At 49.3% G+C, this 23,920-nt stretch overlaps 1 protein-coding gene across 1 annotated transcript; it reads right to left on the minus strand.

Annotated features, from left to right (window-relative positions):
• Window positions 1-7,476: 7,476 nt before the first annotated feature.
• Window positions 7,477-18,535, minus strand: Fmod (fibromodulin). The gene is made up of 4 exons (XM_048430788.3): window positions 18,424-18,535; window positions 18,134-18,179; window positions 14,316-15,301; window positions 7,477-9,241 (listed from the first exon to the last, which is right to left on the minus strand). Exons 3-4 carry the CDS (start codon window positions 15,292-15,294, stop codon window positions 9,090-9,092), a joined length of 1,131 nt encoding a protein of 376 aa, XP_048286745.1. The 5' UTR covers window positions 15,295-15,301; window positions 18,134-18,179; window positions 18,424-18,535; the 3' UTR covers window positions 7,477-9,089.
• Window positions 18,536-23,920: the final 5,385 nt, after the last annotated feature.

Below are 23,920 nucleotides of genomic sequence, written 5' to 3' on the forward strand. Positions count from 1 at the left end.
CTCTATACCCTGGTGGTGTCTCCTCCTCAGCTCCACAGCCATTGGGGTGGCATCTCACAGTCTCCACACCACAGACTTGCTGGAAAAAAAAAACTGCCACTTTTCTGGCTGCTCAACATCTGAGGTTTTATTTAATTTTATCTATCTATCTATCTATCTATCTATCTATCTATCTATCTATCTATCTATCTATCTATCTATCTATCTATCTATCTATCTATTATGGTGATTCCCCACTACACCCTACAGAGCCAGTTCCTACTGTAGACTTGAGGCTTCCAGCTGCTCACTGTGCAATCTCAGTTGCTTCTAGAGCACTGGTATGGGACTTGACCTTGCCAGGCTGATCTAGAGTTAGTGGCGTGGGAAAGCAAGGACCCCGTGGAACCCATGCTGATGAGGTGAAGAAGTAAAGGCAGCAAAGGCCAGACTCCACTCAGAAGCAGGGCACAGGTCTCAGAGTTGCCAATTCAGTGTCTGTGCCCAGACAGTTCTGGGGGTTACCACGGTCTTCATGGGGCTGCTTCTGGGTTGCACAGGGCCCACTTCCATGTTGTGGAAAAGACAGCCCCCTCTGCCCCTGACTTACCTTTACTGCAAGGCATTGAGCCATGATCCTGAAGCCTTGGTGTGTACGGTTCTGTTTGGGCACTTGGGCTTTCTGGCTCTTTCTATGCAACAACTTTAGCCACACCTAGAGTAACCCTGCAATTGTTTGCTCTTATCTGACTCCCATCTTCCCCTAAAACTGCTGGCTAAGCCTAAAGCCAATGGCACCCTTCTGTTGTCTCAGACTGTCTCCAGAGCCCAATCTTGAGACCCGAAGCTCAGTATGACACCCAGGAAGGAGTGGTGGGGTTTGTTGGGGGTGGACTGCAAGTCCAAACGCTATTGCTGATCCTCGTGGATTTATGAAGATGTCAAGACTTGCCATTCAATTTTCTTGCTAGCTCTGCCAGAGACTCTGACCCATTTCCTAGGTCCGGTGTAATTGTGCTCTTTGTCCCGGCAGCCCAGACAAAGGTGGAAACAGCTCATTTGTCTTCAGTCTTTGCAATTCCTGTTGGGGCCCAGTGTGGCTGGGTGTGGTTGCCGGGCCCTTTGTCCTGACTAGCCATTTTGTTGTAGATTTCTCCCTTCCTCTGCTCCGAGAGCTGGGGCCGCAGCAGTGGCTTGGCTCAGTCTGTCGTGTAATCCTTCTTGTTCCACATGTGGGCTTTGTCCTCGGGGCATGGACTAGTTTTCAGGAGTGAAAACCTATGCAGCTACAGGATTGAGCAACGTGTTTGCTCCATGTGAGTACGCCATGCGCGACCCAAGGGCTCAGCTGCTAGCTGAAGTCACATCTATCTGTACAATGGAACCTTCTGAAAAGGTGTGAGGCCCACCCAGGATTGTTAGCCTCCGGAGGACAGTTTAGTTTAGGGTCAGCTCAGCAGAGTCAGCAGATAAAGGAGAGTGCTCAGGTCATTCTATGGCTTCCGTGGTCACCCCAGTTCTCATCATACAGAGGAAGAAGATGAGGAGGGGGAGGAATAAGAAAGAATATCTCATCCGTATACTTCGTTAGGTACTTTTATCAAACTTCCTTGTGAGTTTCTGAATGAACCATATCTTTTAAATTGTTAAGACAAGATGACTCTTAGTCCCCCTCCAAGCTCCATAGTAAGTACCCCAAGAACTCTAGGATGACGCCTTCATAGACTTATCTGACTCAGGGGCTGAACACAGCACCCGTTTGTCAAGGAGTCGAGCTGTGCCCATAGGGAGGAGAAGTCCATGTTTGATGCTGTCGCCCTGCATTCCTTCTGTGATCCGATACTCTGCCTGCCTTTGCCTGTCTTCCTTTGCTAAGGTCTGTGCACTTGAATCGGAAGCAGATCTCTATTTGGCATCCAGCTAATCGAACTTTAGCGCTGCCTTCATTTGTGAAGGTAACAAAGGCAGCAGCGCCCGAGGCTCCTTTCAATTCACACTGAAATCCTAGGTTTAATTTGAGACAGGGCCTCCTGTAGCCCAGGCTGGACCTGAAGCTAGCCCGGAGCTCCTGATCATTGTGCCTCTATTTCTTGAGTGCTTGGATTACGGGCATGTGTCACCATACCTGGCTCGAAATCACAGATATATTTTATACTACATTGCAGTTATTGGAAATACTTCGACATGCCTTTTGCACTCAGCAATACCTTTACTACAGTAACTGTAGCCAATAGACCTCTGGATGAATTTTGTTAATTGTATTAATAAAGAAACACGTTCTATCTAAATTTTATATTTTGCAGTTGGTAGCTGGCCATCACAGTAAACTGTTTAAATAGTGAACTAACCTGGACTATAGCATGATGTTGTTAAAAAGGAGCCAGGCAGTCAAGAAAACACTTTACAATGCTGGGAATAGTGACCCCTCTCTACCCATCTACTCGGGGCTGCGAGACAGAGGATCATTTAAGCCAAGGAGTTCAAAGTTGGTCTGGGTAACATAGCAAGATTGTTTCAAACCAAAGAAAAACACAAAGAGAACAAGTTCTGAGAAGAGGCCCACAGGCCTCATTTGCCCCAGCAGCACAGAAAGGCCCTGGTTGACAATGGACCTTCTGGGCACTGATAGAACAAAGGTGTGGGAAATCTGCAGTCGTCCAGCTTGGAGAGGCGCTGGACTCTCTGACCATGTGAGAGGAGATACTGCTCTCTAGTGGCCAAAGGCAAAACAGCGGGACTCTACACAGAGGCCCTTGGTATAGGGGTAAAGTGGGTACTTGAGTCTGAAAAAGAGAAGTAAGGTAGTGGGTGATTTGACCCCTACCTAGCACCCTGCCTCATTGCTTTAAATGCTCCCCTTTGCTTTCTGTGGTCCAGCCATCTCTTGTTGCCTAGCATTTCTGAAGCTTCCTTCCATGTTTCGGGGTTATCCAGTCACTCCTCCCTCTCATCTAGGTTTCGGTGTCCCACTTCCTACCTCTTGGCATCTCAGGCAGGCTCTTGGCCTGTGACGGTCGTCCCAGCTCTTTCTCAGTCCGTAATGTCTGATCCTCAGGCTGTGGTTTATGTTGTTTACCAATGAATGCCAATGTAGGAACCCCACCCCCCACTGATGAAGAGGGAGTCTTAACTGAAAGCCCACAAAGGCTAGCAGAATGGCTTCAGATCCACCCTCTGAAGAGTAAGTAAGTCTCTCCACTTGCATCAGCCCTTCTCTGATTTAGCCCCCAGGATGCTCTGCAAAAGTACCCAGCTCTACAGAATTAATGACATATCACTGTCAGGCTGAAGAGAGCGTGGTTGACATCGTGATCTGGCTGACATGCTTCCCTGCTGGGTGGCCCGAGGTCCATGTGTCTCAGTTTCCTTATATGTAAAAACAATATATAGTATACAGCGAGAACAATAGCAGCTGTGGCATAGTTGACAAGAAGGAACAGGCGAGGTAATACATTAAGTGGTGGCGGTTTGAATGAGAATGCCTCCCATAGGCTCATATATTTAAATACTTGGTTCCCAGTTGGTGGAACTGTTTGGGAAGGATTTGGGGGGTGTGGCTTTGTTAGAGGAGGTGTGTCACTGGAGGTGGATTCTGGGATCTCAAAAAACTTGTGCCATTCTTGTTAGCTCTCTCTCTGCCACCTGTTTGTGAACCAGGATGTGTTGTTTCCATTGTTCCTTGCTCCATCAGCATGGACTCTACCCTCTGGAGCTTTGACCCCAATCAGGTGCCCCCGTTTATAAGCTGCTCTGGTCATGGTGTCTTGTCACAGCAATAGAAAAGGAACTGAGACCGATCTCTAGTACAGAGTAAGCCCTGGCCACCTAGTAGCATGAAAGAAAATGGCTGAGCCTGAGGGCAGCCCCTTCTTGTGTCTCCCTGTGAAGCAACAAATTTAGAAATGAGGGGAGTCTGGCTGCAGGGCTGTGTGGGTTTCATTTTTCTCCTTGCTTGTCTCGCTCCGTGTTATGGTTTAAATCTGAAATGACCCCCATGGACTTTAAATACTTGGTTCCCCACCTGGTGGTGCTATTCTGGGAGGCATGTGGAACCTTTAGGAGGCACCGTCTTGCTGGTGAAAGCAGGCCATTCAGGACCGACCTTGAAGGTTCCTACCCTACGCTCTGCTCTTGGTCTGCTGGACTGTGCACAGCTCCTGCCATCCACTCCCGCTGCCATGAATGGATGGACTGAGTCCACGAGCCCAAATTCATCCTTTATTTCTTGGCTTGTCTCGGTCAGGTGCTGATGTACAAGGGGAAGTAACTAATCCTGGAAATCAGTGTCCGGGAAGTAGAGACACTGTTAGGATTAACTCGGCCCACATGGTTCTTAGGCCTTTCAAAGTGGTTTGCAAGAGGAGTTTGGAAGTTTGGGGGATGCAGACCACAGAAGCCCTAGACTGCTGTGAGAACAGCTTGTGGGTGGTTCTGATGGATGTTCAGAAGACCCGAATCCAATAGAATCGCAAACAACAAAGGCTTGGCTTGTGAGGGTTTCTCCATGCTTGTTTGTTTGTTTTGTTCTTTTGAGACAGGGTCTCTTTACAAAGCTCTGACTGTCCTAGAACTCACTCTGTAGACTCAAAGAGATCTACCTGTCTTCTTCCTGAGTGCCAGGATCAAAGGCCTGCACCACCATGCTCAGCTCTCGTGAGGTTTTAAATGTGAACAAGGACTCAAAGAGCTATTTGTGTGGGATTACAGAAAAGAATTCTTGAACATATTTCCCGTGTTCTGAAATTGTAAGTGAGGTTAAATGGAAATGTAATAGACAGATAATTTGGTGGAAGAAATATCAAGATAGCATCTGGGCTGGGGCATGGCCATTGCTGGGTGCTTTGGGGCAGGTTTACGGTGAGGATCAGGATTGGAAAAAATGATCAGAAGGATGCAAAAAGTACACAGTTTAGCCAGGAGAGGGAGCTGTTTAAAGTTACAGATAAAGAAATGACAATAGAAAAAGCTGAGTGCTTCTTATTAAGACAAGTGGAAGGTTCCTCGGGGCGCTGCAGAAATTACTGAGATCTTATTCATGTAGGTTTCAGCATGTAAAGCTGCAAGCTCTTCTCTAAAGAGCACGCCAGTGGGGTGCTGTACTCCCAAGGGGATGTCTAAGGTCAGGTTTTCCTGGGGTCAGCTGCCGAAAGGCCTCTGTAGCACAGTCTAAGGAAGCCCACCTGCCGCTCAAGCCGCAGCAGAACTTGGCATTGTTTACACAGGGCTACTTTTGCAGGTATGGAGAAGGCAAGGGTTATGGGGTCATGGAGCTTTCCTGTAAGATTCTAGAGAAAAGTCTGTGAGGGCAGGTGATAGTTTGGATTACCTGTCGAGGAGCTGTGGGAGGGCTATTCATGAAGCAATGAAGGTAACGCCCAAGCTGCGATAGATACCCTATGACATAGTCGGTGCCAGGAACACAGAATGTCTAAAGAGCGTGGCCCAAACGAACAGACCACGTGTATCGCAAATGTTATCATGGCCAGGGCCTCCAATGTCCACTGGAATCACATCCTGCCATCTTAAATGCTGGACATGGAGCTGCAGGAGTTGACCTTTGCCCTGCTGGGTTTTGAGTTTGCTTTAGTTCCAACTCTTCTCTCTCCCTGTTCTTCCTGTAGGAATAGGAAAGCTCGCCCTTCTGCTATAGACTATGAACAGGTAGCATTCTTTTGAGTTATCGAGCCTCATGATTAAAAGGTCACCTTGAGTCTCAGCAGAGTATTTGAACTTCCGTCTTCTGGAAGGTGTTGGGATTGTTAAGACTGTTGAAGTTGGAGTCGGATGATGGTGGTGGTACAGGCCTTTAATCCCAGGAGGATTAATCTACCGAGGAGGCAGAAGCAGGCAGATCTCTGAGTTCAAGGTCAGTTTGGTCTACAAAGCAAGTGCCAGAGCAACCAGGGCTACACAAAGAGAAATGCTGTCTCAAAAAACAAAACAAACAAACAAAAAACCCAAAACAAAACAAAAAACCTCAAGACTTTTGAAGTGAGCTAAAGACTATTTTACCCCTTGGCTTGGAGCTAGAACGTCCCCTGTGGGCTCCTGTTTTCATGTTTGTTCTGCAGCTGTTGAATCTACTTTGGGAGTTATGGAATGATGTGGAATGCCCTTCTGTAGGCTGTAAATATATCTTATTACCATTGGCTAATAAAGAAGCTAATTTGGTCAATAGCCAGGTAGAATATAGCTAGTTAGGAAATCCAAGCAAAGAGACAAGGGGAAAGAAGGCGGAGTCAGAGAGACCTCCACAGTCACTGAAGAAGCAAGATGTGAATTAATGAGCAATGAGCCTCCTGGTGAAATATAGAATAATAGAAATGGGCTCATTTGAGTTGTAAGAGCTAGTTAATAATAAGCCTGAGCTAATGGGCCCAACAGTTTGTAATTAATATTAAGTCCCAGAGTGAACTGGTGGGTGGGAGAGAAGCCTCCAGTTACAACGGAGCCTTTAGGAGGTAGACTCTAGAGAGCAGAAGGTCTTGTTCTCTGCTTTCTGCTCTGCTGTGACATGAACGGCCCTTTGCCACAGACTCGCTGCCGTGAACTGAGTTTTCACTCCTGTGATAGAACAAGCAAGACCCTGGGGAACTAAGAGTCACAATAAACCCTGCCCCCCCTTAAGTTGCTTATGTCGAGGGTCTGCCATAGTAATCCGAAAGAGTTAATACAGTGCAAGTAGCTGAGCTGCTAAGAATCAAAACTGAAAGGCAGCTGTTTGGCTAGACCCCTTCATAAGTGTCCCATCTCCTCACCCTTCCCCTGGCACCGGTCTGTGCCGGATTCCTAGGCACTCACATCTCGCACATTCCTTCCTAAAACCTGCTCCAGTTCACTTTCACAAAACATGGAGTTGGGGCCGTCAGAATTTGGCGTGTGTTTATCCTCAGTCACTTCCGCTTTCCTCTCCATCAAAGGCGCAGGCGCAGCCACCCTTCGTACTTCAAGACAATGTTAAGTTCTTAGCCTGGCATCTGGTACCTGAAGGGTTTCAAGAAACATTCACAGAGGGGAGAGGAAAGTAGGTAGGTGGAGCAGACTTAGTTCTTCCAGGACGGAGTGAGCTTTGAGAGGTCAGGCAGCTCTCAGTTTTGGGCAGGAGCCACTAGAGGGCAGAAGCCATTAATGTAATTATACCGCAGCTCCGCCGGGTCCAGAACTACAGAGTAGGCAAGGGAGGAGGGAGAAAGGCATTTAGAGAGTGTGTGTGTGTGTGTGTGTGTGTGTAAGGGCAACAACAACAGAAACAAAACCAACAAAAAACAACCCTCAAAAATAGTTTTTCTTTCTCCTGGGAGATAAGTGGGTGTGTAAATAGTGAGATTAAAGTTTACAACACACTTGCTAACTTGAGTTTTTTGTATAGGCTACTTTTTAAAAGCTCTTAGCTACACTTACCCAAGAAGAATACCAACGAATACAGCTTGAGGCCTGTGTGACTAGGTGTCCTGAGGCAAGGCGGAGGGCTGCTACCAATGACTCTATCCTTGCAGATGCACGGATAAAATAACTTTATTAGTCAGGTTAGCCACCCCTCATGTTTGCCCCATGCTGAGGACCCTTTATAGAGGCATGCCAGTGTTCACAGGCAGGTGCTTCCCACGAGCCCTGGGCAGGGCAGCTTTGCTCCACACGCGGCGCTCCCTTGTTGAAACAAGCTGGTTTGGCTTTGGTGGACTGGAGATTCTGGAGTCCAGGACACAGTCTAAGCACCCTCCTCCACCCCTCCCCTTTTCAGAGACACTTGCTCCCAAGTGCACGCAGAATCAGGACTGTAAGGTGTCTGGACAGAGACCTGACTCAGGCTAACATCCTTCAACTAGTCCTTGCTGCTGGCTGCCCAGATGGCTCCATCCCAGTGGGATCTAGAAGAGCCTGTGGGTTGTGCCCAGGCAACATCACCTTTAGGAAGGAGAAGACAGGATTGTTGTCAGCCACGCTACAAATCCCAGGCACCTTTGGGCATGAGGAGTGGCTTGACCTAGTAAAGCAGGAATCCATACCTAGTATAGCAAGACTTGGCCTGGCTTGGGCTTCTTGCACCCAAGCGAGCATCTCTGGCAAAGCTGGTACCTTAATCTCTGGCCTTAGGGACAAAACAGTTGTTGAGATCACTCCCTAGGCTGGGCTAGCAGGTGGGCCCAAGGCTGGTGAAGTCTGCTTCCGCCATCTGGGCACCAAACTTTCCTACTTGGATTGAAGGACGGGTCTTTCTCATGTTTTGAAAACCACACTGCTGGCCCCTCAAGACGGAAAGCCCATGAAGGGGCACAGAACGTGTTGGGTCAGATGAAACCGGGGACAAGGCCTGCCCCTTCAGTTCTGCTAGTTTGAGGTGTGACCCTTCCCTACCCACATTATGGATGTGATGGTACCATGGAACCCTTCCCTCCTTTGAATCTGATCCTCCATTACAGAACTGGTTGTCTCCTCTGGTATCAAACCATGACATCATCATTATGCATCATCATTATGCTGATGACCTTCGATTTGGTGGCTTTAAACAGGGAAGGTTAGGGAGGCATAGTGGTGAACTTAGGCATCCTTTTAGCCTCAGACAACAGTGTGGCCTCTCTCCACAGGTTGCTGAACAGCTACCATGGGGGCCTTGGGGGGTGTGTGTGTCTCCTGACTGCCTAGGGCATAGAAGAGGCCTCAGTGAGAGAGGGCTGAGTGGCTGGGTTGGGCCTAGGAGGAGGTGGCTGCGCAAGAGGTAAGTTTTGGGAAGCAATGAATAGGAGCCCAGAGTAACTGCAGAAGCAGCAGCTGGACCATGCTGTTGAGCACAGCCCCAAAAGTCAGATTGTCTGAAAATGGTTATATGCTACTGTTTACGCAAGGTTGCACTCCGCCAGATCAGGTCACGGGAAAGGTGGAGTGACAGGAAGATTTTGGAGACTGGACTCTAAGGCTATTCCTCCGCTACTTTTGCCCTCTGCAGAATCTGACAGGGTCTCTGATCCCACCTAACCTTGCCTATTGAAAGGAGACTTGTGTCACCTGCTTGCCCCAGACCATCCAGCAAAAACCAAACCAGACCATCCAAGCCGAATGCAGCAGGGTGACGGTGAGCCGTGTGACCCGCCCCGAGCCCGGAGCGAGGCCCCTCAGATCTCGATGACGCTGGCGAGGCGCAGGCAGAGGGGCGCATCCGCAGGCACGGCACTGCGCTTGATCTCGTTCCCATCCAGGCGGAGCACCTGCAGCTTGGAGAAGTTCATGACGTCCACCACCGTGCAGAAGCTGCTGATGGAGAACTCTGGTGGGACAAGAAGGATGGGCGGGTGGAAGAAGTCCAGCTTAGAAGTCAGATAAAAAACGGGCTTGGACGGAGGGCCCTTTTGAATCCCTAAAATAAAGACTGGGGCAGGGGTGGGGCGAAAGAGTGGAGCGTCGGCGAGAGCTGGAATCAGACGGATTGGCATTGTTTGGGACAGTGCTGGGAACAGATCCTGCCCTGTTTCAGCTTCTACAGCTCAGCCTCCGGTACCCCTACCCCAACCTGTACTTCACTTCTATGCCCGTCCCCCAAATCCTTGGTCGTTCCTCCCACTAAGCCTTGTGTTTTTCCTGTCTGTGGGCAGCAGGGGGAAGCAGAGTGTAGGTATAGACCACAGCGGCTGCGAAAGCTTGGCTGCCTCTGGGAGGAGGGTTTTGCTAATGGCACACTACCAAGAGGACGCTCCGGAAATGCAGGGACACCGTTCTGAATATTTCCTGTCCTCTCGCAGGTATAGAAAGTAGTAGGAAGTGAAGGAGAGAAATCCTGGCTTTAGAGACGAGTGTCTGTGTGTCGAGCCTTCAGGAGCCTGGAAGGGGAAGGCAGGCTGGAAATGGAGCATTGCCATAGTGCTCCAAAGTCAAATAAATGGCCACGCAAAAGTGGTGTTGCAGGCCTTTTAGTCTAGGGCCAGGGAGGCAGAGGTAAGCAGATCTCTGTGAGTTCAAGGTCAAACTGAATTCCACAGTGAGTTCCAAGACAGAGAGAGAGAGAGAGAGAGAGAGAGAGAGAGAGAGAGAGAGAGACCCCGTCTCAAAAAACATACTAAGCAAAACAAAATCAAATAAGTGATTCCCCTGTTTCCTGCATATGATTACATAGGCCTCTTTTACTTTGGGGGATGGGATCTCATATAGTCCAGACCGGCCCTAAACTGACTATGTAGCTAAGCATAGCCTTGAACTCCAGACGCTCTTGCCTCCACAGGCTGAGTGTGGGGATTGCAGGTGTGTACCACCACACCTTGTAAAAAGTCTGCCTCTTTTATTTATTATTTCCCCCTTTCCATCTTCATGTGTATGTGTGTGTATCATGTTTACATGTATGTGAAACACTTGTATATGTGTGCACATCTGTGTGCATGCTTATGGAGGCCAAGGGCAACTGTCAGGAATCCTCATCAATTGCCTTCTTTCCCTGAGGTAAGGTCATTCAGTCACACCCAGAGCTTGTTGGTACATCTACTCTTGGTAGCTAGCCAGTTATCTTGCCTTAGGGATCCTCTGTCTTTTGAGGCTAGAATTATGGGCGGGCTGTCACCACCACTGGGGTTTGGTTCCAGCTTCTGAAGCACAGGCTCCAAACTCCCACTCCTACCTGTGCTTTGTTCTGCAGGCCCTGAATGTCCTTGGGTGTCCTTTCCACCAGACCTTGTGACTGGAGGTGGAGGCAGAGCCATCCCCTCAGGACCTTGCTTCATTTTACTCTCAGAAGTCTCTCTCCAAGGACTCTTTCGGAGAGGAGTTCCCCTAAGCCATGGAACAGATATCATAGTTCTACTTTCTCGCAACATAAAGGCTCCCACAGTTATCTCTGCTGTCCTCTTGGGTGTGTCAACCAGAGTCAACTACTGGTCTCTGGTCTACTGTCAGTCATTTGAAAGGAAAAATCAAGATCCCAGTGAAAACTCCAAGAGAGACGGCAACATCGTCACTGAACGCCGTGAGGCCTGTCAGGGCTGCCTTCCACTTGGGGCCCCAGAAGGCCACTCTTGTCAGAGGTGCCGGTGGGGTCTGGAGCTATGATCCACACAACACTGGCAGCTGCAGCCCGGCCGTAGAGCAGGGCTGGCTGCCTTTGTCACACCAGAGATTCCCCTCTTCTTGCAGAGGTGCCTGGAACTATCAGAACGGGGCTGGTAGGAGCTAACCCACTTTTCAGAGACAATGGGGAGGGGGTTCCCCCAGGGAGGCAGTGAGTGTGAAAATGAGGGTTGCCAAGGAAGATGGCGCAGAAGGCTGAGGCTGAGGAGGAATGTGGTTTTGAATTAACACTGTCAGTTTTTAGTCTCCATTAAGAACTGACCAAGATGGGCTGGGGTGCTGCAGCAAACCACTTTGCACTGCAAACAGGCACAGAATTCAGACCTGTAGAATAATCAGGTCCCTGGAAGAGTGGGGTGCTGGGAAATACTCTTGGGGGGGCAGAATATCTGAAATGGTTTTTTTTGTTTTATTTTTTGTTTTTGTTTGTTTGTTGTTTTGTTTTGTTTTGTTTTGTTTTGCGTTTTCCCTCGGATCTTTGGGAACAGACTTAGTGGTTATAGTCAAGATGGAGGCTGGGTCTGTTATCTGTGTACAGGGGCCTTGGGGTGACATGAGGTGGCCAACTTCTTTGTCACTTCCTAGTCGATTTGGGACTGAGGTAGAAGTCCCAGCCTGGAGCCTGCAGATTGTGCTAAAAATCTAAGTTCTCGGTTGTGGGCAGACGTTTTCCAGCCCAGATTAAATACTGACATAAGTCTTTCCAAATTCCAATCCTGCCCCGCGCCACTGGATCCCACAGCTTCTGAATAACATTCCATGGCTCTGCCTCCGCACTTTCTCCGCCAGGTTGGAAAAAGTGAGGAAGGCTTTGGAGGGAGGAGGGGGGCTGCCGAGTTGCACAGCCCTGGAGCTCCTATTCTGTTGTCCCCACCCCATAAGTTCTCTTATTGTACCTTCACCCCAACATGGTCCCAGGCTGCCAGCGCAGGAAGGTCTTCTTCCTGGTTTCCTCAGTGTATGTGGTGGGCAGGCCAGGGAGCCGGGTGGGCTTCTCCCCCTTGTTCTCAGTCAGAGATGCCTGTCTTTACGTGCTCTGACAAAGGGCAGGGGTTGAGGGTTCTTTCTTCCCTAGGCTGGGTGACCTGGAGAGATGGTCTTTCTTTCTTTATACCTTACTTCCCCAGCCTGGAAATTCAGAAAACAAGCACCCAAACTGGACGTGTGCACTCTGAAACGGCAACAAGAAGGCAAGCTGACGGTGTGTTACCATGGGTTGGCTGTGGAACCGTGTGGCAGGTCCTCTGGATCATGCACTTTGCACGCGTTGCTTACTAACGAAAGAATGATATGGCATGGGGTTTCTCTGCTTATTAAAAAGAAGCCAGGAGAGAGAATAAATGATAACCAGGAGAGGGAAGGAAGGGAATTAGGCCCAAACTGGTCACGCAGGGATCTGGGGCAGATGCGGCCATTTTCTAGTGATTTGAACAGAGAGCTTCCTTGCAGGGCCTTGGAGCAGCTCATTGAATGACTTACTTTCAGAGCTGCCTTCGGGAGAGGGATCGCCCTGTGTCTGACTGGATATTTCTGCATAAAGACAGAAAGAGGACAAGACACCGTAGCACAACCTTTCCTTGTCTCATGGCTCTGATTGAATGGCTAGGCATTAGCTTCTGTGCTCTTTCCCAGAGTGCCTTCCTGCCACATGCTCAGGGCTGCACTTGGACGAGGTACAGCATGTCATGTGACATTTCTCATATGACAGCTCTTCTGGATTCAGGGTGGGAGGTGACTGCAGGGTGGGACATAAATTGTGAGAAAACGCCAAACTCTGCGGGTGTGTGTGTGTGTGTGTGTGTGATATCTTTAAGATAGAATAAATGACTCCTCCCCGAAAAGAGAGACTTTAAGTAAAAACCAACCTAGGGTGCCTTGCAGTTCAAAAGAAAGGACCAGACAGACACCTTTTCCCTCCACAGCCCCACTGCAACCTCCCCTGTTCCCTCTGAGAAAGGCTGTCTGGCTGTTAACATCTTGCCAGATGACTGATCTGTCCCCTTGAGAGGACAGGGGAAGGGGGAGAGGACAGGACTGGGGCTCTCCTGTGCTTTGATGGCTCATTCCTTCTCCGCAGGTCAAAGGAACTTCAAAGCCCTCTGCATGGTCACTCACAGAGGACACCTCTCCAGAGGACACTGGGCCACAGTGGGAGGGAGGCTAAATGCTGGCTCAGTGCCTCCCAGCTGAGATCAGAAGCCACTGGGCTAACACAAGCATGGCAAGCATGTTCTGAGCGTGAGATCCTCCTAACAGAAAGAGGCTGAAAGGCCACTGCCAGTCAGACATTCATCTTTTAGCTCTCAGCCTCAGAGAGGTGGTCCCGTCTATGTGAAGAAATTCTTACAAAACTCCCAATCCATGCTCCCACTTGAAGCCTGCACGGCCAGGCTCACTTGGCCTCAGGGAGGACCTTTGCCACCACAGCCTCCTTGAACTCCAGGGAGAACTGGCAAGAAAGAGTCCCATGCTCAGCTCTGAGAGGCTGCCCACTCTAGTCCATCAACTGGTAAGTTTGAAAAATAAACACCCAGACCAGAAATCTAAGCTGCACAGGCAGGAGTCATGGGGCCAACAGAGAGGCTACATCTGCTGGTGATCGTAAGGATGTTCAGAGACCTCAGCTCTTTAGCCCGACCTCCTCCTGAAGCAGACCCCAGAAGATAACAAAATCTCTTGAATATCCCTCTGGAGCAGTGGTTCTCAACCTTCCTAATGCTGCAGTTCCTCATGTTGTGGTGACCCCCAATGACAAAATTATTTTTGTTACTACTTCATAACTGTAATTTTGCTACTGTTATGTATGCATGAAATGTAGTGTAAACATCTGATATTCAGTATATCTGATATATGACCCCTGTGAAAGGGTTGTTCGACCCCCAGTTGAGAACCACTACTCTAGAGCCTCTCTAGACTCATCTCTCACTGCTCCTAACACGTGACACGTGATTCTTTCCTTTCAAGCATGCTCCCTGGCTGTTCCCCAAAGGTGACTTGTTAAGTGACAAGTTCTTCCTGGCAACACTGCCCCTCCCCCCCGCTAATTGTTTTCATCCTGCCTCCCTGCAGCTGCTGTGCCCACCTTGAAACTTTCTTCCTCTAGGAAGTGGCCTTTGGAGCCAACCAGCCCTATAGTGGCTCTCTTACTTCTGCTGGAGGTCCGGTGCGAGCCTGTCTGCACTACAGGGCTTTGGTGGTGAGAGTTTTGACTGATTCTTTTGTTCCCTGTGCTCATTTCTTTTGTATCCCCATTAGCTCTGGAGGGGCCCCATCCCTCCCCCAGATCTCACCGTTGATCCTGTTGCCCTGGAGGTAGAGGTTCTCCAGGTTGGTGTTGACAGGAGGGATCTTCTGCAGCTGGTTGTAAGACAAGTCGAGCTCGAGAAGGCTGCTGGAATTGAAGGTGTTGGTAGCAAGGCCGTTGTTGGTGAGGCTGTTGTGAGACAGCCGCACATACAACAGCTTGGGTGAGCCCCGGAAGTAGTTGTCAGGGACGGTGTAGACATTGTTGTGTTCTAGGTACAGCTGCTCCAGGGCTGAGGGCAGACCATCGGGCACCCTGCGGAGGTGGTTATAACTCAGATCTAGCAGGATCAGGGACCGGAGGCCTCGCATGGAACTCCCCACTTCCTGGATCTCGTTGTGGTGGAGGTACAAGGCTGTGAGGTTCTCCAGGCCCTCCAGGGCGTTGCTGGGCACCCGCGAGATCTGGTTGTGGTCCAGGTGGAGCTCTCGCAGGGATCGGGGCAGTGGACCGGGCATCCGGGTCAGGTTGTTGTGGTCGAGGTACAGCCTCTCCAGGTGCCTCAGCTTGGAGAAGATTTTCCTGCCTATCTTGTCACTGGTAATCTGGTTGCCATGGAGAGCAATCCAGAGCAGCCCAGTGGCATTGTCAAAGACACCTTCCTGGATGGCGGAGATCTGGTTGTTCTGGAAGTAGACATACTTCATGCGGGAGGGCACAAAGGGCAGGTACTTGAGGTTGCGGTTGTCACAGTACATGGCTGTGGGGAAGTTGGGCGGGCAGTCGCATTCTTGGGGACAGTCCCGGGGCTCTGGTAGAGGAGGTGCACCATAGGCATAGGCTGGGCCTTCTTCCACGCCGTAGGGGTAAGGCTCCGAGGGCTCGTAGGGGTAAGGGTCATAGGGGTCGTAGTAGGTGGACTGCTGGTTTCGGAGGTATTGGATCCACCAGTGCGAGTCTTCATCATACTGGCCCTGGGTGAGGGAGCAGAGCCCTGCCAGCAGTAGGATGGAGGCCCACTGCATCTTGTCTCTGTAGAGAGGGAGAGAGCAGAGCAAGTGGGGGCATAAGCGAAGGTGCCGGAGGGGAGACGGGCGGCTCAGGATGGCCACAGGCTCTGTGCTAGACAGATGACACAATGCAGTCAAGCACTGGAGGGCAAGGGCGGAAGGTGTGCGTTTCCTTCCAAGTGCCTCCTCCTACCGGCTCTGCACAGCCAGGGAACCGGGCCGGGTATCTGGGGAGATCAGGGCTCTCTCACTTCTGCTCATGCAGCAACAAAAGGAGTCTGAGGTTAGAAAGGAATCTGAGGGACAGAGGTGTGGGGGCCACAGTTTGGGGAAGGGAGGAAACACAGTTTGGAGAAGGGGGCAGGTCCTTCACATCCTTTAGCACCCTAAGGTTCTATGTTGAAGCTGAGAAGCACACAACATCCTTTCCTCCCAGTTGTAAACCTTCCTGTGCCAGTGATGGCGCGATACTTTCTGAATTCCCATCTAGTTTGGACTCCCAGGGAAATCTTTTCTGAAAGTTCAAGGACAAGCATCTTCTGGTACTTTCCGTATCCAGGATGCCTCCAGAATTGACTGAGACGTGGAAAGGGAATAGCTGAGCTACTTCTGGAAGATCTTTTGATCTCTGGGGCAGCCTGGGGGTTTCTGGTCCTGAGTGTGGGGGAGGGTGTGGTTCCCCTGTGGTCACCACAAGGCCTGGGCTCTTCTCCAGAGCGCCATCGTCTGTGAGTCTTCTGGGTGAGAAAATGCACTGGTTAGCAGCTTTGCGGCTGCGTGTGTACCCAGACTGCCAGTCGTTCCAGGCTGGGAACCCAGCACGGCTTTAGTAATTGTTTTCTGGGCTGACTGTACTGTGTCTGCTTCTGTTTCCTGTGGTCCTGAAGACTGAAGACTTAATACTCCCCTCACCCGCCGTGGGGATTGCAATTGCTACATGAGAGGCAACTGAAATGGATCAGGGGCACTGAGAACTGGACAGAAATGGGTGCATAGCCGGGAGTGGAATTTAGTATCCCTCTTCTTTTTCTTTCTTTTCTTTCATTCATTCTTTTTTCTTTTCCTTTCTTTCTTTCTTTCTTTCTTTCTTTCTTTCTTTCTTTTTTTTGAGATAGAGTCTCTCTACACAACCTTGGCTGTCTTGAAACTCACTCTGTAAACCAGGCTGGCCTGGAACTCCCAGAAATCTGCCTACCTCTGCCTCCCCAGTGCCAGGGTAAGAGGCATGTGTCACTATGCCTGCTGCATTCCGTCTCCTCTTCGAAGCTACCTCCTCTAGTTGACGTCACCTGTCTTTCTAGGCTCATCTATCACCCACATTGCTGAGGAGCCTGTTGCCTTGGAGCTTGCTATGCCAACAAGACAAGAACAAGACACACTGGGGTCTCCAGGAGAGAGGCTGGAGGTGTGGAATATGGAGACTGGGGTGTCATATCTGGCCTGGGGACCCTAGCCCCGGTTCCTGTGGCAAGGGCACCACACGGTCCCTGTGAGCAGGGGGACCTCCCAGAACACAGTTGTTAAGACAGAGAATGCTTGGAACCTTTCCTGGCCTAAGAGAGTCTCCTGGTGCGCTCTCACTGTTGGGCCATGCTAGGACTAGCAATGTGGACAGGGCACGAGAAGAGCTAAAAGACAACATTAGATTCTGTATGAACTGATGAGAGGTGCCCTGACTATGATGCTCTAACTACTCAATGTTTGGGCACCATCCCTGTCAGGCCCCTCTGCTCCCTGGAAACAGTTTCATCAGAGGTCTTTTCATCCCACCATCTGCTGGATGGCTCAGAATGGGCACCCTGGCTCATCCTTGGGCAGCCACAGTCCTTGAACAAAGAGCCACAGTGTATCTGAGGAACAGACTCAACTGCCCACTGCCTAGGATGCTGGCTGGTCCCTGACTCAGGCCAGGAGAGAAGACGGATGGAGCGGCCCACTGCCAAGAGAGCATTTTTTCCATGCACAGCCCTGGGCTGCTGCAGGACCGACCAAGGTGGCTGTTTAGAGAAGGCTGGCACACTAAGCCTCTGTCTCCATTTCACCCTCTTCCAGACTGGGCACTTTGGCAGAAGGGAGCTACCTTCCTCTTCAAGATTCAACTTCCCAGGGGGCTCCATGCCCAGCCACGGTGGCCTTTCCTCAGAGGCATAGCTGCTTGGTAGCAGCGCAGGCCTGTCCTTACCCCACCGATCTAGCTTGTTGCTTCAGGGTTGCATTCCCTTAAATTGTTTCTTGTGCTAGTGACCTTCTGAGCAGTGTGGGGATCCCTGGAGCGGTTCTCTCGGACTTGGAGATTCTGACTCAAGAGCTACTGTACTCTGTCATTTCTTCACTCTAGGGAAATTCTCTCCTATCTGAGCTGAGGTCAAACTAAAAGCCATCTCCTGGGCGGAGTGGGACCTCATTCCATCCATGACTCTCTGGACATGTGTCAATTCTTTTTTCTCCCCCTTTCATCCCAACAATGCACATATTACACAAAACTTACCCCCTAACATTTGGGTATCATGCCCCTCTCTATGAGATTTCTGGGACATTCAAAGACCACCTTCCAAAGTGTCCCAAGCCCCAAGCATGCTGGGATTCATGGGTAGCAGCAGAGAGGCTCTTGCAGTTTCTATCATGCTTGTGAAATGGAGGCTCCCAACACCCACAGGGAGCTGTTAGGAATCCAGTAACATGCTGGAGCTCATGCTCCCTGCCGTAACCTCTCTTCAGCATTCCTGAGTGTCACGGACCAGGTGGGAGGAATAACCCATCTTTGCCTACACGTCTCTCCAGTGTACCCCTTTCCTTTGTCTCTTCTTGTAGAATTACAAGGGACAAAAATCTAAAGTAATATGACTACACTTACCTTGGGTTGAACTGTTCAGAGTGACCCCGTCCTTCCGTCTGGCCTCCTTGGGTTGGAGAATGTGAGAGAGAGGAGGAGGAGGAGAGAGAGAGAGGAGTGAGTGCCTACAGAGAGTGTGCGAGTCTGTGCCCCGCCAGGGCCCGCCCCCAAATTCCTAATCAAATATCTTGAAGAGGGGCTGAGGAGCCTAAGCGGGCTTTTTCAGTTCTGCTGTACGGGAGGAGCTCACACCGAGCCCCACAAAATTCTGTCTGCCCAGTGCTGTAAAAAACCACCTTCTTTCCACGTACTTATCTCCGCTGAAGCGCTGGCAGCCTCAGGTCTCTTGCTGCCGAAGGAGTTAGCGATGCCCCAGAAGTTATTTGTACAGTCCCTTGTGAAGTGCCTGGATTTCTCATTAAGCTCATAAGGCAGACACAGGAGAGGGAGGGCCAGTGTTTGGAGAAAAAGTCTTTTAACTCTTTCAGCAACGCTGGTCCCCTCGGGGAGGCTGTGCTTGTCTTTCTTGGCTCAAACACCATCTGGAGTTGGGTATTGGACTAGTGCACAAGAGAGCAGGCTGCCTGGATGACTTGCTCTGCCTCCTGCTGATGGTGACCACTTTATGCCCCTGGAACTAACGGAAAGTTAGAGATTCTTACATTGTTATTCTGCCCTTTACAGATATGGAGCACCAACGCCAGGGGAAGATGAAGCTGGAGAGATAGGCGGGCTCTAGACAGCGAGGAGGCATTTAGATCACGGAAAGATTTTAGCCTAAATGTTTAAAAACATGCTTTGTGAAGGAGACACACTATGATCTGACTTACACTTTTTAAAAATATTTTATTTTATTTTATGCATATGAAGAGAGTTTGGCCTGAGTGTGTATTGTGTACCACATCAATGCAATGCCCATGAAAGCCAGAAGAAGGCATCAGACTCTCTGGAACTGGAGTAAGAGAGGATTATAAACTGCCATGTAGGTGCTGAGAATTGAACCTGTGTCTTATGGAAGAGCAACCAGGGCTCTTAACTGCTGGGACATCTTTCCAACACCTTTGTTGATATTTATTTTCTTTTAGTTCATAGGAGGCCTGTTTATGGAGAAAGGGGACTTCTGCCCAGCTAGGAGGAGGGACGATGTCAGATTGGACTAGTGTAGAAGGGGACAGGGATACTTTATACAGAACTGAGATGTCTTATAGACGGATCAGATTCCCAAAGCTGAGGAAAGTCTAGCATGACTGCCAGCATTTTCATTCAGCTCTTGAGTAGACAGAAGCACCACTGCCCAATGCGGGAAGAGCAGAATTGGATGGAAAACCCAAGTTACACTTTGGGCATGCGAAGTTAGATACCACTTAGGCATTCCAGTGGGGAGACAGAGTGGCCGATGAGTTGGTGACACTGGACTTGGAATTGAGGGACTAGGGGAAAACCCCTGAGAACCATGATAACTGTAGTCACATTGAGTCTAGTTAGCTCAGATGACCCATAGGTCTAAATGCTCTTTCCTCGAACAGCTGGCTCGTATCCATACCCAAAAAACACCCTTTCATTTAAAGAAATACAAAGTGGGAAGCTCTCAGAGGACTTGAATTAGGAGAATTTAGAAGTGTCTGGGCAGATGGTACCTTTGGTTAGTGTGAGGCTCCCAGGAAGGGGTGTGTCCCCCTATTCTAAAGCATCCACTTTACTTTTGCCATTTCATTTAATGGTCATAGTGTTATTCTGCCCTGGAAAGAGGAACCCTGATGCAGAGTGACCGGCAGGGAAGACGTACAAAGAACAAGGGTGTCAAGCTCATTCTACGTGACTCCAACACACACAGTCTTAGTTAGAGTTTTTTTATTCTGGCAACTCTTATAAAGAAAACATCCAATTGGGGTGGCTCGCTTATAGTTTCAGAGGTTCAGTTCATTATCATCATAACAGGGAGCATGGAAGCTTGCAGGTAAAAATGGTACTGGAATAGGAGCTGACAGTTCTACATCTTGCAGGCAACAGGAAGTTGACTGAGACACTGGGCAGTATCCTAAGCATAGGAAACCTCAAAGCCTGTCCACAAAAGTGACACTTTTCCTCCAACAAGGTCATACCTACTCCAACAAAGTCATACTTCCTAATAGTGCCATTCCTTATGAAGCTATGGAAGTCAAATACATTCAAATGACACACCCACTTCTTTAACTCTAGACCAGAAGGTGGGCAGGGCCAAAGGGTAATGACCATTCTGCTGTTAGGGCTGCACTCAAATAAGGAGATGCACAAATAGCTGCGGCAGTCTGCTGAGCTAGAAGCAGGGGTGTGTAGGGTGTGTAGGGATCGGATTAGAGGAGACTAAGTGACAAGGGTTCCAGTCCCCACAAGTGCTTTATTTACATCAAGAGGAGTATCCAACCTGTGACTGACATTGTCCTAAGAGATGGGGCACAGAAACCTCAGTATAAAGCATGCCCACGATGAAGCCTGTTTGATCTTATCGGTCAGACAGAATGGCATCAATGCGAGGGGGAAAATGTGCAAAGCATCTTCTAACCATTGCGAGAAAACACTTCTCAGCAGTGGGCGCTGGTCTTGACAACCAGGCTTGGTTGACACTTCTTAGATGGGCCCAGAGAGCTCTGGGAAATCTACCCACTAGGTACAAATGTGTATGTCATAAAATCTCAGTGTCCTGACTATAACTACATTTATTAACAATGAAGATCAGTAAGGGATCAAATATCAACAGGAATCCTTTCCAACAAAGCTGTACCAAAGAAGTGTCTGAGCCATGAGCTTTGCACCTGGCCTTTCTCCTCTCCCAGAGCTGAGGTGCCTGGAGGAAGGTGACCTGGAGGAGATGACTGTGAGGTAGAATTCCAGAGGACCATGCAGTGTCAAAAGTGCCTTGTTCCCAAGAGGAGGCTCTGACCCCTACTTTAACTGACACGCTATTCCACTGGCTCTTGAATCTAGGACCTCAGAACTTGGCCTCCACATGGGAAGCCAAATTCAGCGCACGGATGCTTCTGGGATGCAGAGAGACTCCACATGTGAGGAGGGTCCATGTTTGGCAGAGGTGTTTTCTGGAAGGTGTTGAGCCAATACTGTCCAGTTACTGCAAATTGAAGAGATGGTCCCTAGCTGGACATATAAGGTGCCTAATAGACGTTCAGTAAATCAGAACTGAATTTTGGGCTCCCCACAGAGTGTCTTCAGTAATAAATCCTGGGTGGAGTTCCCAGAACCAACCGGGACAGGAAACCTCTTGTCTTTTAAGCCAATTGGATTTTTCCATGGATGCAGACCACTGTCATTTCCTTCCTACCCCAGAAAAGGTCAGGTTAAGCCACAACCACCAGGCACAGCTGATTGCTTCTGATGTTGGATCAACCCATCTGAGAGTGATGGAGTTACTTCTGACTAAAATTCCACCAGAGCACAGAAGTGGTGACTTCAAGCCCCCATCTTTAACCCCAAGGGACCTAGCTTTTGATCCCAGACAGTCCAGCAATGGAGGAAAGACCAAAAGTCCACTCAAGTGAGATTTTTGACTAGACTTAAAGTCAGTAGGAAGACGGCCATGCTAATACAATCCAGACCTTCTGGCCTATCCTGAGGTCTCCCGATGCCAGAGAGGGAATTTAACTGGTCTGATATTTCAGTGGAAAGTCTTGGTTACGTTGGTACCAACAATGGTGCCCCAAAGTTTCCAGGAGAGATGTTTTCTTTATCCCCTTGGCACTGAGGGTTCGTTAGGAACCTTCACTACAGACAGTCTGCTCTTCCCAGAAGGATGAGACCATTAAGATGTTGACACTGTGGAAAGACTTGCTTTCCTTCAACTGGAAGAGGGGCAAGACCTCAAGTTCTAAGTCTTAGGAGATGCTCTGAGAACTCTGGAATCATTTTACTTATCTGTATACAAAGAAAGAGGGGGCCTCAGGCTGTGGCAGCAGGTTTACCCGAGGAGTCTTGAGATTTCCTCAGCTACTGCTGACATGGAAGAGTTGTAAGGTATGGCAGTAGACCCCAGGTAGCAAGAAAGCAATGGACTCCTGGCCAGTGCCCTGTGGCGAGTGCTGCTCTTCCCTGGCCAAGGCAACCAAATGGTAGGCATGGGTCATGAGAAAACCTCTGTGTCAATGGAGTATTTGTCCTGATTACCCAGTCACAAATAACCACTCTGAGGCTTATAATAATTGTCAATGCTCAGCTGATAGCTCAGGCTTATTACTAACTGACTCTTACATTTTAAGCTAACCCATATTCCTTATTTATGTTCTGCCATGTGGCAGCACTTTTATTAGCATGGCATGTTCATCTTCTGTTCCCTCTGCATCTGGCTGGCAACTCTCTGACTCTGCCCTTCCTCCTCCCAGAATTCTTAGTTTGGTCAACCCGTATACTTCCTGCCTGGCTACTGGCCAAGCAGTGTTTTATTAAACCAGTTCACGTGACAAATCTTTACAGTGTACAAGAGGATTATCCCACAGCACCTGTGAGCTCCATGAACCATAGCAAAGCCACCTACTGAGTGCTGAGCTAGCCAGGATGTGTTGGAGCTGAGCCTGCCCTGGCTTCCAGAGGATCAGACCACACTATGAGCAGACTGCTTACTATCTTTGTGGTCTTACTGGCCGCCCTAGAGAAACTCCATTGCCAGAAGCCCATACCACCTTGTAAGGTCACTGAGAACTGAGTTGCTGCTCCTGGATTCAGGGTTGGAGGATGTTCAGTCTTAGTGTTTACAGAGTCGGAGAATCTTCTGAAGGTCTATATGCAGTAAGTATCCACTCTAAGACCACACAAAAAGTCTCTGAAGCTGTCCTCAGTGGAGTGTTGTCTGTCTTTGGCTGGTGTCATTCCAAGTTCACTATTCCCTGCTTGGAAACCCAAGAACACTGCAGTTCTTCGACATAGAGATCCTTGTGTTCGAGGAACCCAACTATCCTCTTCGTGATTGTAGGGTGATTTCAGGATACCTCGCAGCTCTGCAGTTTTTCTGGAAGAATTTCTCTAGGCATCACTTCAGATGCACCAGGGTGATGCCAGTGAGTGGTACCATCCGTGTTCTCCGCATGGAGCTCACCATAGAACCCCAAGTTCTAGAGATGACTGACGTCAAAAGGTCTCTGGTTGCTCTTCAGTTTTGTCTTAGTTAGGGTTTTATTGCTGTGGCAAAACGCCATAACCAAAAAGCAAGTTGGGAGAAAAGGGTTTATTAGGCTTACACTTTAACATCACTGTTCATCTTTGAAGGAAGTCAGGACAGGAACTCATACAGGGCAGGAACCTGTAGGCAGGAGCGGACGTAGAGGCCATGGAGGATTGCTGCCTATTGGATTGCTTCCCCTGGATTGCTCATCCTGCTTTCTTACAGAACCCAGGACCACCAGCCCAGGGATACCACCACCCACAATCAACCACTAATAAAGAAAATGCCTTACAGCTGGCTCTTATGGAAGCATTTTCTCAATGGAGGTTCCTTCATTTTACATAACACTAGTTTGTCAAGTTGACATAAGACCAGCCAGCATACGTTCACGTCAACAGAAGTAGCCACATGAGTATCCAGCACATGCTGATGCTGTCGGGGCAGGAGGTGCTTTCCTGGATGATGCATACCAAACACAAGAGGCAAAAGGATACCCATATTCATAGCACATTTGAATTGAACCCTGGGTAGCAGCTAAGAAGCATCCCCTATTGTTATATCCTGTAGGCTCAGAAGTCTTACAGCTACTTGGAGGTGATGCAGGTCAGTGAGGACCCATACATGTACTGTGGAGTCTCTGCTCTGAGTGCTATGTCCACTGA

Source organism: Myodes glareolus, chromosome 5 (assembly GCF_982192425.1).
Source record: "Myodes glareolus chromosome 5, mMyoGla1.1, whole genome shotgun sequence".
NCBI lineage: Eukaryota > Metazoa > Chordata > Mammalia > Rodentia > Cricetidae > Myodes > Myodes glareolus.

What these genes read in the sequence shown, in the direction of transcription:
- Fmod (XM_048430788.3), bottom strand. Translation starts at nt 15,294, where the DNA reads ATGCAGTGGGCCTCCATCCTACTGCTGGCAGGGCTCTGCTCCCTCACC. An exon ending in CCAGGGCAACAGGATCAACG is followed by an intron (nt 9,242 to 14,315) that starts GTGAGATCTGGG and finishes TTGTCCCACCAG; the next exon opens with AGTTCTCCATCAGCAGCTTC.